General features: G+C 47.8%; 1 protein-coding gene across 1 annotated transcript in view; it reads right to left on the bottom strand.

Moving 5' to 3' along the window:
• LOC143100402 (coiled-coil domain-containing protein 148-like) overlaps positions 1-17,255 on the bottom strand; it is a 33,807-nt gene extending 16,552 nt beyond the window's left edge. The window contains exons 1-9 of the mRNA XM_076263553.1: positions 17,199-17,255; positions 16,640-16,761; positions 13,179-13,282; positions 12,281-12,387; positions 10,731-10,876; positions 8,154-8,249; positions 7,721-7,902; positions 6,533-6,671; positions 55-261 (exon numbers count right to left, since the gene is read on the bottom strand). Coding sequence (XP_076119668.1) covers positions 55-261; positions 6,533-6,671; positions 7,721-7,902; positions 8,154-8,249; positions 10,731-10,876; positions 12,281-12,387; positions 13,179-13,282; positions 16,640-16,761; positions 17,199-17,253 — 1,158 coding nt within the window. The 5' untranslated portion in view covers positions 17,254-17,255. The remainder of the gene's footprint in view (positions 1-54; positions 262-6,532; positions 6,672-7,720; positions 7,903-8,153; positions 8,250-10,730; positions 10,877-12,280; positions 12,388-13,178; positions 13,283-16,639; positions 16,762-17,198) is intronic.
• Between the last annotated feature and the right edge of the window lie 213 nt (positions 17,256-17,468).

Below are 17,468 nucleotides of genomic sequence, written 5' to 3'. Positions count from 1 at the left end.
TTCCCAGACTGGCTGGGCTGGATGTTTTGGGGGGGTGTCTGTACCGGTCAGTACCTCGGCTCTGAGCTGGCTGCAGACGTGCTGCTGGAGTCTGCGGTCGTCCTGCAGGGCGCGCTGCTGCCGGTGCTGCAGCCGGGCCTCCTCCAGCGTCTGCAGTGCCCGCAGGAGCAGCTCGGCCCGATCCCGCCGCCAGCCCTCCACCACGGCTCTCCTCTGGGCCAGCGCGAAGCGGTACCAGTCCCAGTGCCGCTGGTGCTCGTTCTGCAAACACACGGGAACAACAAACGCACGAGAGCACAACACATCAGCGCAACAAACACAATAACACGCACCCATGACCTACCTAGGGGCCAAGAAACACCTACACATCCCTTGAGATTAATTCCCAGGCAAGAGCCCTGGGGTTTATTGGCAGCATACATGTGCATATAGATTACACACCAAACACTGACTGCATCCCAAATGGTTCTTTGGACCTGGAGACTGTCATAAAGCTCTTAAGATTCTCCTGGAGAGTGTGTGTGTGTGTGTGGGTGTGTTGTGTGAGTGGAGGAAATGCTCCTTTCATCATGTCATTATTTTTCTATGATGGCAAGCCAACAAGCCTCTATATTTTTTATTTTTTTCCGGTAATGTACTGTTGCTTGCCGCAGGCTCTAGCCGTTCACCTGCAGGAGCGCACAGCCACCGTGGGGGAGTGATGTGGAGTTGATGTTCACGGGACCGTTTCCCCCCTCGCCGACTCTCGCCTCACGGCATCTCTTGGCACACGGGCAAGCGGCGGCCATTCATCATCGTGGCAGGCGGGGGGGGGGGATGGGGGGGGAGTCTCCGCCACAGCTACGCCCGGCGCAGAAGCCGAGTTGAGGCGCGTTCGCCACGAGGGCTAATGGCGGGCTAACGGAAATGCGCGTCGGGGGCGTGAGACGCCCCGTCGCTTTCACCAGAGAGCTGACAGAGCTCGGCGTGCTGCCGTTAAAAGATGGGCTTCAGTCAGTTGAGCGCACCAAGCTTATTAATGCACAGCTTCAAGAGCTCCACAATGATTTATCAATACAGACTCCCAGCAGTCTGACTCTCTTTCTTTCTCTTTGTCTCTCTCCATCTTTTGTTCTCACTCTATCTAGATAGATAGATAGATAGATAGATAGATACTTTATTGATCCCCAGGGGAAATTCAAGGTCTCAGTAGCATACAGGCAAAACAGCAGAAAAAGTAATTAAAAGTATATAATATAAAAACACAACTAAGCAATAAGGACAGTAGAAGATAAAGAATATATTAAATATACTAAAATACAAATTATACTAACTAACACTTTATCTAAATCAATTCTAAAAACAGTATCCACATAGTGGTGATTAATCAATCAAGAGGCGCTTGCAATGACTGAGGCTGGGACTGAGCCTGTGATTCTCTGTGCATAGTAAGGTAAGGTAAGGTGCTCTCTGTGAGTGAGTGTCATGGTGATAGTGCAATGGTGATAGTGGTCATGGTGATAGTGCAAATGAGTAAGTCCAACAGTGCAACAGTGCAAGAATAAAGTCTATATATCTATATATATAACTATCTTAAGAAAAGGTATAAGTGTGGCCACAGTTCGGTGGCACAGGTATAAGTGTGGCACAGTTCTATCTCTCCATCTTCAGCATTGTGTGTGTGTGTGTGTCTCTGTCTTGCTGTGATGTGAAACTTTTAGTATGGGCATGCTTTGATATTGTGGAGGGGATTGTGGAAGCCTTTGAGGGGGATGATGTGATTGTTTGTGTGGTTGTTGTGAGTACATTTGCACATGTGACTGCTGAAAATAACAAAACTGTGAAAGAAAGAAACTATATGTGCATACATACTGTATATGTGTGTGTGTGTGTGTTTGTATTTTGGGAGTGTTGTGTGACACACAAGTACAGCTCTAAATGCTGCAGCTCTAAATGTTGGTGAGTGGGCCGGCGGAGCCCATCAGAGTAGTGGTGGATCCGGAGGAGGAGGTGGGCACTGGGCACTAACGGGAGAATCCAGCCACCCCCCGCCCCCACCCCACCCCATGCACTGCAGTGGCTCAGGGAGATTAAGCGCCATCACACTATTCAGGACAAGCACACACATCAGGGGGCTATTCAGCTGCAGCTTTACGGACAACAACAGACTCCGCGTCCTTACTTTATAGACAAGCCCTTTGTTGGCAGCTAACTGGGATGCTACTGTCACTGTCTCCTCACTTGTCATAGGAGAGCAGCTGCACCCTGACAACCCTAGGGGGCGCTAAACACCCCCACACAACAGCTACTTTTGTGGGCCGAAATGATGACCCTGCAGCTCAGTACCAGGGATTAATGAATCAAGAGGCTAATCACTCATTGGCTGAGGTTTGACCATGTTGCCCGCAGCATTTAGCACAAAAAAAGATAAATGTGACGGCAGAGCAGAGGTCACTGCACTCAGACTTAAACGTGCTTCAATGCTTTGTTTGCGTGCACAGATAACGATCTTGACGCATCATCTTGTCTAACGCGCACTCACACACACACAATGCCAATAGTTTCCTCAGCGCTGTCTCACCAAACATTGGGTGAATTAGAGTGACAAAGGCAATTCACTTCACAAAAAAGGCTGAGTGACTCATTAAAGGGTAAAGCAAGTCTTTCACATCCATTTGCTTTTCTCTTGTCACTGTTTGTGTTTAAATTTAAACTTCTCTTAGGAAGTTATTATATTAGCAGTAATTCTCTGCTAGCACAGGAGGAAGAATAAATATTTAAGTGAAAATATTCAGCCATCACCCAGAAATTGTTGAGAAAATCCTATCCAATGATGTAGCAAATCCTATTGTTAAGAAAGCTTTGAAAATAGTAGGACTTAAAGCTTTATGGTGGGGGGTTGAATAAAACCATCTGAGTGTCAAACACTAAAATCAGTGCAGGCTTTCTCAGTAATGGCCTACTTTTGCTGACTGACAAACTGGTTATGCATTGATTATGCAAGTATGCATGTGTGATAAAATCTCTTCTTGTGCCTTCAAAGAAAATCTACTGACATGTGCTTTATCAGCAGCAACACAGAGTTTTTTACACTCGCGTCACATCTTTTTTCCAGGTGTTATCTTCAGAAGTGAACAATACACTAACCACGGTCTCCTCAGATTGTGGTCAGACAAGGTCTACATTCCCCCACAGCAAAAACACCAGTCATATATTTTGAATCATGCCAACTCAGTGCGCCCTATTAAGCTGTCTTGATAATAACAGTAATAGGAAGCTCACAACTGCTGCTGGAGAGCCCTGGGGCATCTGTGTCAGAGGAAGAACCCTGCCTCAGGCCAGCCTTAGCTACAGTTACAGCACACACACACACACACACACACACACACACACACGCACACACACATTTTATATACATGATTTGATTCCCCATTACATTGTACAGAATGATTCTTCCAAATACTGGAGGAAAGGCAAAAGCTATGTCCTTGAACACGCTGTTTACTGGAGCACAGACGATCCTGCAGATCAAATTTGAATCTGCTTTGCAGGTCCGTCTGGAGAGGATCCCATTGACGCCCATTGGTGTATTACCAAATCGCAGAGGTTCAGCGGACACATATTTCTTGCAAACAAATGTTGTTTACTCAATTCCAAAGGAAAATAATGTTCTTGGGTTTCTGGTGGACAACGGTCGTCAATGGGATCATTTCCAGACGGACCTGTAGAGCAAATTCAAATTCACTAATAGGTTCTTCTGAGTTCACCCAGGCTATATTTATTGAGGTTTTTCCTCAACAGCTGAAAACTTTCATTTGTCCATTGGATTTGGGACTTGTTGATCCAGCAGTGTTTCTCTGGCCCGTTCAAAGACTCTCTCTATGGTGGCTACCAAACATATCATAAACAGTGATCTTCCAAAAAACACAACAGACAACTGTCTACGACGGTGAGTTTTGACAGGTGTGCTGTGTTGGGCCTAGTGAGGCATCCTGTCAGTCAGGGAGCAGCCTGGCATGAAAATTGGAAATGCCTAAGCACATACACCGCTAGACACACACACGTGACTTCTAAGATCCACATGTCGGTGATCAGCCTCTGTGACGGCCACATATGCTATGGGGATGTGTGTATGTGTGTCTGTGTGTGTGTGTGTGTGTGTGTGTGTGTGTGTGTGTGTGTGTGTGTGCGTGTGGGGGAATTCAGGCATTTCCCAGTCACATGAACACACCTCCCATCATCCTGGCCTGGCCTCGGAACATCTGTGCATGGCGAGACTCCGACGGAGACTCACTCAGCTCGAACTCCGCTCCGTGTGTCTACAAAAGCAGACGGAGGACGCCGCGCTCGTCAACGCTCGCGAGTGCTGCGTTTTCGCCGTGCACATACGTTAATGGCGGCTGACGGATGGCTGTGAATGCTAATTGTGTTTTCTGCGGTGGGAGCGCGGCGGCACCGGGGCTGCTCCGCCAACCCCCTCTCAATCCTCACATACACACGCTGGCACGCTGTGGGCGCCTGCATTTCGGCTAACGCGGATGTATTAGCGCAACCTAATTAAATGATAACTTAAAGGTCTACTCCATCTCTTCTCAAGCTGTCTTCTCTTCCCTCTGTCTCTCTCTCTCCTTCTCTGCTGCCCTCTCTCTGCCTCCTCTCTTTAATCTCTCTCTTCTTTTTCTCCAGCCTCACTCTGTTCTGCGTGTGTCTCTCTCCCTCCTTTTCCTGCGTGTCTCTCTCCCCTCCTTTTCCTGCATACCCCCCCCCCCCCCCCCCCGCACCACACCCCCCCAGGTCTTCCACATAGTCAATTTCCCTTGCTCTCTTTCCACCTTTCACTCCTCCTCCTGCACTTTCCGCTCCCTCGCTCTCCCTCCCTCTCTCTCCCCCTCTCTCTTTCTCCCTCTCTCTCCCTCCCTCTCTCTCCCTCTCTCTCGGGGCGTGTGATAGATTAGGAAATGGCAGTGGTGGAGAGCGAGGTGGACGCTTGCCCCTGGCTCTCCGTGTGCCCCGAGTGCAGCACCCAGCTGGAACTGACAGGGACCACAGGTCGCTGAGCGAGAGGCGGTTGCCATGGACACCGTGGGTGAAGGGGAGTGGGAGTGGATGTGGTGACAAGGCGGTGGGAGAATTGTTGAAGGGGTGGGGGGGTACAGCGGGTGTAGAAGTGGAGATTGAGAGAGACAGAGAGAGAGAGAGAGAGAGAGAGAGAGAGAGAGAGAGAGCAATGTCCACTGAGGGTTACACTGCACATCCCACAGCCTGCTGAGCACATCATTCAGCCATCATCCTTCAGGAGAGCAGCTGTGTGTGTGTGTGTGTGTGTGTGTGTGTGTGTGTGTGTGTGTGTGTATGAGTGAGTGAGACAGATTGGGAGAGAGTATCTGAACGCTTTAAACAAAAACAAAGTGAGACCACATACAGAAGACAAAGACTGAGTGTAGGTTTAGGGCTGACCGTCAACACCGCCGTCGACAGAAAAGATCTGCCAATGGAGTGCCCACATCCCACCCACACCAACAGTCATGATTGTTGCTGATGAACAACTGTCAGTAGTTCCATTGTCCAGATTTCTGGGGAGCATTCTCTCTGAAGACAGCTGCATTGACAATGAGGTCCAAAACCAGCAAGCATCAGACATCTTTGGAAGACTCTGGCACTGGGTTTTTACAAAACAAGAATAAGAATTTGCACACAGGTTTTGTGTACACTATGCCATCTGCATGGCCACCACCATCCACGACAGCTGCCTTCAGCATGTCCTGGGGTGCTCCATTCAGTCTGGGACATTTTGGGGCTTTATTCTAAAAATATTCAGGAGAAACAAGTAGCAGCAGCATTATGGCTGCAATGCCCCAAGTACCCACTAGCACGGCTGGGGTATGTAGCAGGAATGGCACAGCATGGGCTGCATGGTAGAGTGCGACAGGGCCAGCTACGCCGTAGGGGACGGCAGCCGGGGGATGTGGCTGCTGAGCGTAACGCCTGGCTGGCTGGCTGCTGCTGCTGTGTCTGGATGGGACCCATGTGCTGGAGGAGTAAAGGAGACTCTGAAGGAAAACACTCACGGCTGTCGCTAGCGCTACCACTATTGGCATCACCAACCTTTATTAGAATCTGTAGGTCAAGGATACGTCTATTCAGTCAACAAGAACTCACTGATAAAAGACAGAAGTGGATGTCAATATTGGATTTGATTTGACAACCAAGCAAGTGTGTGTGTGTGTGTATGTGTGTGAGTGTGTCCATTTCAAAGTGAATGACCGAGCAGCTCAAAGCTGAGGAGGAGTTCTTAAGTATGAAAGGACATGTGATACAAAAGGACTTCAAGGGTAAGTGATACTGACAAAGACACAAAGATACAAAAGACTGCGTGTGTGTGTGTGTGTGTGTATGTGTGTGTGTGTGTGTGTGTGTGTGTGTGTGTGTGTGTGTGTGTGTGTGCGCGAGTGTGTGTGTGTGAGTAAGTGTGCGCGCGTGCGTGTGTGTGTGTGTGCTTGTGTGTCTGTGTGTCTACAATCTGACAGGAGGAAAGGCGTGGAGTTGCACTGACCAGCTCTTGCCTGCACATGTGGGGGTAGAGCCTTTGCAGCATGTCCATGTAGAGGTGCCGGTGGTTCCTCAGCTCCGGGGAGTACTGGCCCACGGTCAGCTGGAAACGCAGGTGATCCTCTGGTGGCCAGCCACAGTGCCTGGCAGAGAGAGAGAGAAGAGGAGGGAGGGGGGGGTGAGAGAGAGAGATAGAACGAGGGAGGGATGGAGAGAAGGCCGCATTCACACCACGCCAGCACATAGCTACAGCATACCAGCACACAGCTTTATACAACACCACGGGGAGCGATCAACTCAGAAACGCCTCACCTCCAGCACTGAAAGACTTAAGACTGTGGTGTGTGTGTGTGTGTGTGTGTGTGCCTCAAACTGACATTCCTTAATATTCAGACGGCGCAGACATATTTCACTCCTTTCGCAGCATTTATGGTACTAATTGCCCTGCCTTATCCGGTGAGGGCTGGGCTGAATATTAATGGTTCGCCTGTATCGATGCAATCAGCCCCCTGATGGGCCTCACTCTACCTGGCTTGAGAGCACCCGGAGCCTGGGCTACAGGAACCCTGCTGAGACTGCCATTTCCCCTCGTGTTCACACACATCTCTCTCTATGTGTGTGTGTGTGTGTGTGTTTGTGTTTGGGTATGTGTGTGTGTGCGTGTGAGCGTGTGGGTGTGTGTGTGTGTGTGTGTGTGTGTGTGTGTGTGTGTGTGTGTATGTGTGTGTGTGTTTGAGTTTGGGTATGTGTGTGTGTGTGTGTGTGTGTGTGTGTGTGTGTGTGTGTTTGTGTTTGGGTATGTGTGTGTGTGTGTGTGTGTGTGTGTGTGTGTGTGTGTTTTTGGGTGTGTGTATGAGACAGAGATAGTCAGTGTGCATGTGTGTGTGTTTGGGTGTGTGTGTGTGAGAAAGACAGAGTCAATGTGTGTGTGTGTACACACATCTCATAATCTTTTCCAATAGCACTATCTGGGACCGTGTTTTCAAAAGCTAAGCCCATTTTAATTGGCATTTTTAAAGAAGGGGGGGGGGGGGGGTTGCCAGTGATAGAAAAACGGTGTCACCTACGGTGACTTATCACACCATCAAACGTGCAAAACACAGAAGTGTGCACGCGGCTGGCACGCGCGCCTGTCCATGTTCCCAGACCGCCCTCATTCTTCCAGCGGCGTTCCCAACAATCTTACTCGTACCTGTCCAACCCCTCCAGCCTCTGATCCACGCTCTGCAGTCTCTCCCGGTACTTCTGCGACAGCACGCGGAAAGCGCGGATCAGCGAGGCGCTGAGCTCCGGGTCGGGACACTCGGAAGTCAGGATCTCCTCTGGGACCTCCTGGAGATCGGCCGCGGCGTCGGGCCCCTTGCTGAGCACCTCCTGAGCGGAGAGGGGGGGGGGGGGGGGGAGGAGGAAGGAGGGTGGGGGGAGCATGTGAGAAACGCGTGACGGTGGGTGTCGGTATGTATTAGAAACCCCCTCCACCGAACACCACATGTCATCATCACTCCCTCCCCAGCCACCAGTGCAGGAAATGAGAGAGAGAGGGAGGGGGGGAGGGAGAGAGAGAGAGAGAGAGAGAGAGAGAGAGAGAGAGAGAGAGAGAGCTCTGCTTTGATCTGCATGCCCACCTCAGTGCCAAGAGAAGCCAGGTCCTGCTCCAGTGCAAGGAATTCAGCATGGAGCTTATCCTCCACAGCCTCCTGCTGCTCCCTCACAAAGCGCACCTGAGCAAGAGAGAGGGAGAGAGAGAGAGAGGAAGGGGGTTGATAGTGGATATGGGGCTAGGGGGTGACATGGTGACTCATCACCTCGCTTGTTCAGGCCTTAAGGGTTGGCCCACAGCTGAGATCCCCTTTCAGGGTCAGACATGAAACGCTTCAAGAACCCACTGCCATGTTTCTATTACAGCTGTTCTTCAGTGAGCAACCTCTTCATCCACCCACCCATCCACCCTCACTCCCTTCCTCTCCCTCTTTACTTCCCTCCCTCTTTCATTCTCACTCTTTCTCTCTCTCTCTCCCTCTTTCATTCTCTCCCTCTCTCTGCTCCCCTTCAGAATTTTTATTTTTTTTCCAACGGTATCAGATCATGTTTTTTTTTTTTTAAGCAAAGAAAAATGAAACTAGAAGTCATGTCGCAAACGTACACGAAGATAACAAATTCCTCAGCCACGTAATCTTAAACCTCTCTTTCGCCCCTCAAGCTTATTTTCCAATTAATGTCATCTTTTGATAAAGCACTTCAAAATGTCCCCTCATGTTATATGGATCAGTCCGTCCTCTGGCTTTCATCAAAGTGTGCTTTTTTTTCTGGGCGAGTGCATTTGAAAGGATGATATATTTATTTATTAGCGAGTTCCTTTTTAAAAAAAAAACATTCCGAGGCATGGAAAGCCGGTGCCCTTCCTCATGTTTTCTCTTCTATTCTCATCACACGCTTGGTGGGTACCGAAAAAGATCTATAATCAGTGCATTTCACTGATGGCAGGTTATCTGCAGTCTCTCTTTTTCTCTCTCTCCCTCTCTCTCCCTCTCTCTCCCTCTCTCTCTCTCCCCCTCATACATATAAAAAGGTGTTGGCTTGTTCGTTTTATTCATGCCACTCTGAAGAAAACAGGCATTTATTTTAAAAAGGCGGACATATGCAACTCTGTGACGGTTGCGCACTCCTCCCAAGGACACTGGCTTTTAGAAAATATCACACAGGAGACGGCCGCGTGACAGATGCAGCACGCTCACGCTAATCTTTCTGCTTAGGAGGGATGCAGAAACCCACTGAGCCACAGCGTCCGACCTTGACGGCAAACGGTTAAGATATCAGTAGTTAAAAGAGAGCGATTGGTCCTCTACAGCCGGGGAGTTCCTGGAGAAGCCATTTTCACCGACATGTGGCCTGAAACGCTGACGAATCTGACGATTGTACAGAACAGTCATTAGACTGACTGTCGGTAATAACTGTTGGAGAACGGTGTGGTGGTCTGAGAGTACCATCCAGAGAGCCATGACCACATTTGTTCCGAAGGTAAAAATACAGAGCTATTTTAAAGTGTTTTTCAGAGCCTCTAAGAAAGAATTCATACATTTCCTTCAACAGAAAATGACAGGGCTGTAAAAGGAGAGGGTGTAGAGAGAGAGAGAGAAGAAGAGAGAGGGAGGGAGAGAAAGAGAGAGAGAGGGAGGGAAAGTCAGAGATGAGATGGATTTGGTTATTATCTTGTCTCTCTTTATCTAAGCTCTCACTGACTTTGAATCTGTAATGCGCTGCCAACTGCTAACAGATCCAACCCCTTACAACTGCTTCTAAATAGCAGCGCAGAGCAACACGGCACGGTAAAAAGAAAAGGACAGGTCAAATAAACTCCTCACTGGGCGAGCGTCCTTAAGTCCCTGACTGGAGCCACTGGTCACATGGGGATGGAGACCGGACGACTGATGGCCCCTGGAGGAGTGCCTCCGACGGGCTGAGGAAACGGCGGGGTCCTGATGAAAGAGCGTCTGGGGGGGGGGGGTGGCTTGGCGGTGGAGGCCGGCCAGAGGCTGACTCATGGCAGGAGAGGAACCGAGCGCCTGCCAGCCGAGACACTCAGCCCCCAGCGTGGCCCACTTTCCCACCGCATCCGGCCTCCCGCTTCCCACCTAATCTTAGCCATTTTCTCCTCCGCTCTCCTCCGCACGGAAAAAGCCTCGGGGAGCCAGGGGAGAGGAGTGGTCCATTTTTATGAGCCTCCTCTGCTGAAGAGGATGGCAGCACACACCGCACACCAACAACAAAGCAGCCAACCCTCTGAACACAGCTGCTCAGTGGGGGGACTGAGGTAGAAGCCTTTGAATCATGTCACAATAGACAGCATTGTGTTGGACGTCTATCAGCCTTTGACTGTGGGCCCGCAGATCAAACCCGCGTTTGCCGAGAGCATCATTGAGCAACCACCATGGTAACCATGCAGAGAGAGTGTTAAAAATGGTCTCGCTAGCGTTTAACTATGATATCTTCAGTGGTGCTTTTCAGGAAAATTCACGCAAGATTTGCTCGCCTAAAGAAACATTCAAACTGCAATAACACCTTCAGGTAGATGGTAATTGGCCTGGTTGGTGGCTCTACTCTGTGGCAGACCTGACTGAAACTGTAATGGAGGAGAGAGAGAGAGAGAGAGAGAGGTCTCTGTGATGAGGAAAGTGGGTGTTTCTGATCCAGGGGTCTATTACCTGCTGGAGGATTTGCTCCCACTCACTGTGGTGGGGGGCGGTCACGTGTATTCTGTCCAGGCGGTACTGCAGGTCCTCTCTCAGCTGCCACACTGGCTCCACAGTGGCCAACCGGAACGAGTCTCTCTCTGCCTGTAAGAGCAGGTCTGGGCACAGAAAAGCATTTCCATGATGAACTCTCTCATGCAAATATGTAATAATGTATTTTGAAGAAGCAACCAATTTGAAGCATCAGGGCTATATATACAGCAATCAATGCTAGCAGGCCTAGCGGATTTTGAAAGCTTATTCTATTTTTTATTTTATCCTCCATCCTTGTTTTAAGTCGCAAAAAGGATGCAAAAAAAGACAGAAGAACAATCGTAAAAATCGTTTGGGGTAGCCATGGCCTACTGGTTAGCGTTTCGGACTTGTTACCGGAGGGTTGCCGGTTTAAACCCCGACCAGTAGGCACGGCTGAAGTGCCCTTGAGCAAGGCACCCAACCCCTCAATGCTCCCCGAGCGCCGCTGTTGTTGCAGGCAGCTCACTGCGCCGGGATTAGTGTGTGCTTCACCTCACTGTGTGTTCACTGTGTGCTGAGTGTGTTTCACTAATTCCTGGATTGGGATAAATGCAGAGACCAAATTTCCCTCACGGGATCAAAGAGTATATATACATATACTTATACTTCTTTGTCTACTCCGTTAGCTGCTTAAGCCCAGGCAACGGTCAATGCCATGGGACCTAAAGCAGGACACTGCATTTGTCTCAGTTGAGATCCTCTCACCTGGTCAAGCGGTTGCCTAGTTTTGATCACAGACAGTACAATTTGATTGGCTAGTTCCTCCCCCTGGACCACACTACAAACAACATAAGTCAACTATTAGTCTGCGTCTACACTTTCAAACCAAATGAATGAAATTTGAAATTCTTACCACATTATCTTAATACAATTTCAAACCAAAAGACTGGTATTATTCAAACAAAAATACAGCAATACAATATGCTCTATACAGCCAGATCCTCCTCTATTTAATTTCCTTATGGTCCTCACCTCATTCTCAGATGGGCGTTTTGGTTTAAAAAAATGCAGGAAGAGTAAGTCAATACTGATGAATCATACAGCATACCATATCAGAGAGCCTACCAAACAAATGCAGGCATACAGTGAATGCACAAGTCCACTAGTCTTTGTGGTCACCCAAGCCTCCTTTACAATACAAGCTGGTCTAACATTCCTAAGCAACAGTCCACTACCCAGGGAACCCGCTACGCTTGCAACCTGTTACATTTTCATTTTAATGAGCAACACAGCATCATTGTATCTCCTCGGCGCACTGTCCACTCTGTGACAGGATTGGCTCATTTGTAGGCCCACACCATGCATATACAATGCTCCTCCGAACTAGGATTTGTGTATCCGTGCATGTGGTGCTAATCAGCGTGAAGAGTTCTGCCAAATCTCATTTACCGGTTCTCATGTGTGGGCAGCGAGGACGCTCTCACAGGCCACTCAGCAGCCGCGGGAGTGCTGCGGACTGATTAACCGAGACAGAGCCTGAGACGTACCTTCACCCAACATCTCGGCAATCACGCCTCCGTCAGGTTCGTCGTCTCCGTCGTCCTGTCTTCCCCGATGTTCAAGAAATCTCTGAAGATCTAATTCTGCCTTCTCTCTGAAAGCAAGAACAACAAAAACACAAGCGGCCCATAAAGTAACTCTGAGGGGCACCATGACTTTGTTCAATTTACTGGGGAGAGACGAAGAAACCCTTGTGTGGGATGCAATACAAACTTCTTTTTTTCTTCTTTTGGGGGAAAATGTGTTATTTTTATAGTGGTTATATCATCGTCGTAATAAAGGTGCTAGTTGACTTTGGCTGCATCCACCAGCGCTGCAGTCTGCGCTGCCTTCTCATTACTGGATCCCACGCATGTGTACACCATTAACCTTGGCTGCCTCAGACATAGTCATTACCCCAAAGCTAGCTCTGCCCTTCTCACTTCACAACACAAAACACCAGCGGGGCCTCCAGTCTGATGGCTCAGCTTCACCACGATGGGAGAGCACCGCACACCAGAACACTGCAGAAACGTTCAGCACAGCAGCATGGTCCTTCTCTCTCTCTTTCTCTCTCTCTCTCTCTCTCTGGAGTTTTCTCTAAACTTTATGCCACTTTCTCTCCAATCTTCCCTCTCAACCACTCGCCCCGTCTCTCTCCTCTTACGCCCACATACTCATTATCTCTCTCTCTCTTTCTCTTTATCGCTCCTCAGCTCTGAGAACATGCCTCCTTGACTCGTCTCCCTGAGCCGGCGATGCAATAAGGAGTTACACCCCATCGATCATTCTCAGTGGGTTGGCTTGTTTGTCTTCCGATATCCCCGGGCATTTATTTCTAGGGGCCAAAGGATGGAGAGAGAGGGGGGCTTTAACAGGTGAATGATGGTGGTGGTGGTCTCTCACTCTGCTCTGGCCAGTCGCTGGTGCTCTCTGGCCCACACCGGTCTGTGCTGGCAGAGTAGGCAGCTCTCTCTGCTCTCCTTGGCCGCCTGCTGAGTCTTCCTCACCTGCAAGACAAAACAACCTCCATCAGCTTCGCCCTCACCACAGTAGAGGATCCTTTCAGTGAACGCAAGGCAACTCAGTTGTATTCATCTTGTTATTCCAAAGTCAGATTTACTCCAAAATAAATCTTTTCTTAATGCTTCTAGTGCACAGAAGAGCGCTGCGGATCGTCTACATGTGACCTGAAATAATACAAAGTAAGCTCTGTTGCTCTTAGTAGCCTAGCTCAGCTTAATCGTAATTGAATAGATCACATGACCATGTAACAAAGTTCAGGAACAATGTCAACATTAAAAACACTGAATCTATTTCTTAGAAGACTACCTCCAAAATCATTTTGCTAAAGAAAAGTGATATGGAAGACTGCAGCCACTTCTAGCTAAGTGCTAACAATAGTGGAAGTCTTTTGGGGATTGTCTGAAAAATATGAATGTATTCCCAACTATTTCAGTTGCAGAAAGCTTTTAGAATTGTTCAATATTCCTTTCTGTCTGACAGTGCAAATTTGAGAGAAATTTATTCTTCTCAGCTACTGATGCATACACATCATTTCAGAGACAGGGGGGTGTTACAAAGAGTGAGAGAGAGAAAGAGAGAGAGACAGAGAGAGAAAAACAGCACTGAGCAGTGATGTCATGTTCACAAATGTTTTGGTGCCTGATAAAGATCTGTTTGTGTTCCACAGCATCACGTCTCAGATGTCGCCACAGAGCCCTCCCCATGCACAAATGCTAGTAGTGTGCACTCATTTGTGTTTCTGGGGTGAAAAGAGGTACTCCAAGGACGTCCATTTCCATAAATCATGTCAGCGTGAAGCACCGCAGCGAGAAATTCAGAACTTTCAGAGTCGGACCTAAATAGGGCCACTGGTGCGAGAACTTCATCTTTGTATTGTTTTTCATTACCTGAGGACAAGAAAGTGAGTCTGGTTTCGCCAGGCAAAAGCAAAAACACTAGCAAAAAAAACAGTGGATTGTAGTGTGTGAGAACTGAACCTTTTTTGCCTAGCTACCCTCAACCACATAAGAAGAAAACACTTGTTAAATTAGAATAGCAAATAGGAAAGACAATCATGGGAAAGACATACTGGGCGGCCGAACAAAATCGACACCCCCCTCCCCCTGTAAAACTGGATGTATCTTGGAAAGTATTGATCTTACATAAAAGTAATTTTGCAGTGAGTCTCCTGGGTAACATAGGTACACCTGGTAATTTTTTCAGAATTTTTTGAGACCTAAGTGCATGGGCCCTGGTTGAATTGACCTGGAATGACCCTACTTGTTCACAAGCAGGAAAAAAACAAAACGATTATGGTCTTTATGGCTAAGACTTTTAGATCATCTTGCAGAGTCAGAATGGCTTAGCACTTTACACAGCTCTCTAGATACAGCCACTCCTTGCCTTTTAATCAGATTGTGTCTGCACAGGTCACTGGCTCAGATAATTGTACACATCTCTCTTTGAAACAGTGCCCCAATTATACGATGAGGAATCCGCCAGAAGCAAAGAAAAAAACTCTCATGTCCTCCCTCTACTCGCACCAGCATTGTACACACAAACATTTCAGGAGAAATATACAATGATTTTTTATTATAATGGCACTGACATAATAATGGGGCAACGACTGTAGCTGTTTAAAAAGCATAACCCATAATTTCAGCCTACCAATATCAGTCTATTAATGTGGCTATAAAACTGGTGCATGACAAAGCAGCCACACAAGGGATTTACAAAAGGTGGGCATAGAGCTGCTATAACAAAAATATAGGTTTATACAAAAAGTATATACATCTGTGTAATTTGCTATGTAATTTCATTTAAGTATTTTAGTTCATTTCAGAATACCCTCCTCTTTTCTGACACAAAGCACACTAAAATACATTACCGGTATGTTAGAAATGGCCCATGGAGTAATACTCTCCACTCTCCAAAAGTGAATGCCATAGCTGGTCAATGGCGTTATTACCTTTTATTTGCTTTGGAGAAAGCTGAGAGATATACACTGGAGATATGAACCTTTTCTTTCTGTGCCTCCTCCTTACTATCCTTAGCCCCATACTAAGAGCACACAAACAGGGAGTTTACACACACACACACACACACACACACACTCACACCACACACTCACACCACACACTCACACCACACACACACACCACACACACACACACACACTCACACTCACACACACACACACACACACACACACACACACACACACACACACACAGTGCCCAGGCTGTTTTCAGAGGATGGTGAATTTCTCATTTCCAGCGTGCTGACCTCTCGGATCTTATCAGGATTCCTCTCCTGCGGGAGATTTAAAGGATTGTGTATCGAGGACCCTCCCACTCTTACTCGAGAGCGGATCTGATCACCTCCCCGAGGCTACTCGCGGCCATTTATTCTCTCTTCCCCTCTGCTTTCCACCGCAGGGAGAAAAAAAAGAAGCGCCTGCCTTTCAGCAGGGCAGGCATATGCAAACACAGGCTGGCTTATCTGGGCCATGCAGGGAGCTGAATTGGAGCGGGCCATGGGCGAGCCATAATGAGAGAGCAAAGCACCGCCGTCACCGTTTACCAATTAAAACACTGCAGGTCGACAAGCATAATCCTCACTGCCCTCAGGGTTAACTTTTCAAAGAGGCAGGATGCTGGGGGGATGGGAATGTATGAACTTCAAACAGCTTTTTTATGGCTGGTGTGCTGCGCACGACTTATGAATATGGAGAGTGTCAGTGTACTGCCTTCTTATTGAGCTCAGTCCAAAATATGAATGTTTTTTAGAGGAACCTCATGTGTTGCATAAGAGTTCTTGTTCTTGTTATATAATAGGGCGGGTCCCCTCAAAACCCCTCAGGAGTGTTAGGAGTGTGTGTGTTTGTTTTGTGTGTGACTGCACGTGTGTGTGTGTGTGCGTGTGTGTGTGTGTGTGTGTGTGTGTGTGTCTGCATCTGCAATGATGTTTCATTGTCTGCATGTGTTACAGATCTGTCAGGTTGATTTTGTTTCACTGGCTTTCGCCTCCTCAAGCCGGATGTTGCCCCATCACGCTAATGGATTCAACATCAGAAATGGAATGCAGACAGAACTGAAAGAACTGCTAGCACAGACACCTGGCAGGCTTTGGTAAACAATTCTAGATTGGCTGTGTCATTTTCTCTCCTGATTAGCCAAGTAAATAATAGTAATAATATCCACAAGCCTTCCCACTTTAGTGTTTTTTGACAAAAATATTCACTATTTTTTTTTTAGGTTTCATTGGCCAAGCTACTTGGAAAACAGGGCAGTTCTACTTTTATAATAGAAAGATATCAGATTCTAATTCAAAATGACCAAATTCTATTGCAACTAGCTTACCTTATCCTCAATGTTCTGTGATGCAATTCGTTTGGCCTCCAGCATAGCCTGCAGCTGTTCGTATTGAACAGGTTTATACTTTGAGCTTCCCAGTCCATCCTTCAAGCGCAGGGTCAGCTTAGCTGTGCCAATGACAGTGGACAGCAAACAAAATGGCGTCAATAATAAATGACAAAAGCTGGCAGAATTACAGAGTCATAAACAGCTGGCCAGACAGTCGGGGACCTTTTACGATGCCTGGCCTGGTGGTCTTGGAAGCAAGAAAACTGGAGTGGGACGAGAGGCAGAACAGAGCCAGTGCGCTACAGTGGCTCAGCCTTGAGAGACCAGACTGGGCCACCGTCGTTATACTGATTGACTGAAAACAGTGGTGTTGCAACAAGGGGAGGCATGAAGAAATGCTATGAGATTCGAGACTGGGAAAAGCACAACTATTTCTGCCTCAAGCATCTTCAACTGGGCAAATACCTGTTGCTTGTTATACCCCCTGAATGTTATGAAGTGCAAATCATTTTTTTTTTTTTGAAGTGTGGGGAACAGTTGGTTTGAGATGGCTTACCTAAATCATCAGCTCGGTGGTTGGTTATGAAAGCTCGGATATCTCTCCCACTCATCGCTGTGTCATCTGTAAATTGACATAGTGCAACTTAAAAGAAAGGCTTTCATACATGTAAATCGCTGAACGCCAACCTTATACTCCAAAAACATTCTCCTACTCCCTCAAGGTAATCGTGAAAGGTCAGTGATGACATCCCAATCCCTTTTGGCAGGTGCTTTAATCTGCTTTCCCTCAAGGATTACATTTTTACAATGGCAAAGAAAAGTTAAT

The sequence above is a fragment of the Alosa pseudoharengus genome, unplaced genomic scaffold (genome assembly GCF_046254945.1).
Source record: "Alosa pseudoharengus isolate Yale_2024_CS ecotype anadromous, Long Island Sound unplaced genomic scaffold, YU_APseudo_1.1 YU_APseudo_1.1_scf_3, whole genome shotgun sequence".
NCBI lineage: Eukaryota > Metazoa > Chordata > Actinopteri > Clupeiformes > Clupeidae > Alosa > Alosa pseudoharengus.
Note: the sequence above shows the minus strand (reverse complement) of the source record. Positions and strands in the feature narration are given on the sequence as shown.